This window comes from Cyprinodon variegatus, unplaced genomic scaffold, assembly GCF_000732505.1.
Source record: "Cyprinodon variegatus isolate N-32 unplaced genomic scaffold, C_variegatus-1.0 Scaffold255, whole genome shotgun sequence".
NCBI lineage: Eukaryota > Metazoa > Chordata > Actinopteri > Cyprinodontiformes > Cyprinodontidae > Cyprinodon > Cyprinodon variegatus.
Window position 1 is genome coordinate 151,061 of NW_015150708.1, and position 2,346 is coordinate 153,406.

Sequence of the window (2,346 nt, forward strand, 5' to 3'; positions counted from 1 at the left end):
TGCCTTATACAAATCTCTGTTTAAACACTTCAGTTAAGTGGTGACGGGGCTGCTCATATTTAGAGCATATAAAATGTTTGATTCCATCATGTGGGAACAGGAACAACGACTTTAGAAGACTTAATCAGACCGCAAGCGCTGGAAGCGGCAAAAACCACTTGCTGCTTCATTTCTGATGCTTGTACAACTTTAGTTCTGACACGCAGCTGAAGCATCGTGCTGCTCTGGCTGCGTGGTGGAAAAGTGGGTCTGATGCGAGTTGGGAGGAGCTACGCTATCCCTTCTTTGTTGTAACAATGGCGGATGAAATCGAAAGAGTTGCTTGGCTTATTTTAATGAATAATGCTATGTTCAGATTGTAAGGGCTTTTCTCCACAAGCTCCTGTTTTATTAAACTTGATATAATTACTGCTCTAAATGGGTCGCTCTGTCAGCCAAAGGCATGTGTTAAAGTCTCTATACTCCAGTTGACTCCATTTATCGGTTACTAAATTAGTTGACGATTATTTCAATAATCGATTAATCTGATTAATTGTTTCAGCCCTTGCTGAAAGTCTTGACGTTTTCAAAGGCCTGTCTTTCTTGTATATGTTTCCAGGCTCAGCGCTTATTGTAACCCTTCCTTTTGAGGTCCTTTATATTTTCTGATTTTTGGGACGCAACAAAAAAGGCCTTTTTTTTCTCTGAACACAACCTTTATTGAAAATTAAACAACCATTGCAATCTCGGGGAGAAAATGTGAAAATCCTTGATGGTCCCGCTGCTGTTTTGTGGTCAGTGATAAAGTGAAGTTAAAAGAGAGCAATAATTTCTCTCTATGTCGCATCATCATTTATACCAGCATTTAGTCTTGAGGTGTTTAAAACAAACAACCTATTGAATTTCCAGGATGTTTTTCTGGATAATCTTTGCCTCCAGAAACACTTTGATTGTGACATTCTTTCCCACTGAAATTTTTAAAGGGACAGCTGTAGCAGGCAGAAAGAATCGGTGACCTTTCAATAAGCAGTAGGTATACAGCTTACTTTGGCCTCTAAACTGTGGCGTCCCTAAAAACAACATAAAAGACTCTTACAGCGCTCTCATCACTGTAAAGCACTTCCTTGGTTTAAAAAAAGACGACAAAATGGCAAACATGTTTCTGCATTTTATCTGAAGGCTTTTGAACAATTTTAAAGTGGATCAACTACACAATGTATTTTTCTTTTACAGCGAAGGCCTTCAATCAAGTCAAGCTAAATCTGATAGATGTGGCTTTATGGTTATGTATGGATAAAGGCGTATTTCCAGGCTAATATAAAACAATGTAATGTAGGGGAAGAAAAAAGGAGAAGCCATGGGAGCAAACATGCTGCAGTTAATGCTATATTTGTTCCAGACGACAACCCATTAAGATGTCTCCTCAGGCTTCTTTTTAATAGGGAAAAAGTAAATGAAAGATCGCTGTGGCCACCCTGACTGTAGTTGTCTAATTTTTGTCAGACCTTTGTATTTACTGTTGGAATATGAGAATGATTATACACTTTACCCCCTTTTCATCATTTCCTTTCCATAGACAAGTCCAGCGCATCGAAGAGCTTCACCTCCAGCAGTTCTGTAGAGGACTCCCCCCACCCAGCCTCTTCTAAGGTAAATGGTTTTTCATATACATTCCTTACGGGTTTATATATGTATATAGCATTAGGAAAAAGTTTTAATCCACCCCTAAAGGAAAGAGAGACTCATGATTAATAATAATATTAATAATAATTGAACATTATTGATCTCACCTTGGAGAAATTTACCTCTGCATTTAACCCATCCCCTTGGGTAGCAGTGGGCTGCCATTGTGGGGCGCTGGGGAGCAATCGGGGTATAAAGGTCTGTCTTAGAGACCCAGAGTGGCAGTCTGTGGGAGTGGGTTTTGAACTAAAAACCTCAGGATTCCAAGCCTTATGCTCTAATCACTAGGCCACCACTCCCCCATTACTAGGGGTGTAAATAATAATCGTTTTGTATCGATGCATCGATCCAACAGCCGATGATCTGATGCATCGATACACTTGCAAGAGTATCGATTATACTTTTTTTTTTTATTTCCTCCGGTGTATTTTATACGTTTGCTCCTGGACGTAATTCTCCCTCCCGTGCTGCGGTGGCGCTAAACCTATTTTGCGCTCCAACCTCGCTTCCTGATTATACTCCTGCAGCAGTGTGTTGCAGTGAGCTTGACACAGACATTTTGATTTCTGCTCAGTATGGAAGCGTGGTCTGTGCTACACACTGTGGGTCTAGATAAGGCCGAGGCGGCGAGTTTAGTCCGACGACGGAGGGACATGAGGGCCAAAAAGAGCGGAGATCCAGGTG

At 40.9% G+C, this 2,346-nt stretch overlaps 1 protein-coding gene across 1 annotated transcript in view; it reads left to right on the forward strand.

Moving 5' to 3' along the window:
• LOC107089495 (periphilin-1-like) overlaps window positions 1-2,346 on the forward strand; it is a 34,946-nt gene that overhangs the window by 14,033 nt on the left and 18,567 nt on the right. Inside the window, exons 7-8 of the mRNA XM_015382325.1 lie at window positions 599-612; window positions 1,556-1,629. Coding sequence (XP_015237811.1) covers window positions 599-612; window positions 1,556-1,629 — 88 coding nt within the window. The remainder of the gene's footprint in view (window positions 1-598; window positions 613-1,555; window positions 1,630-2,346) is intronic.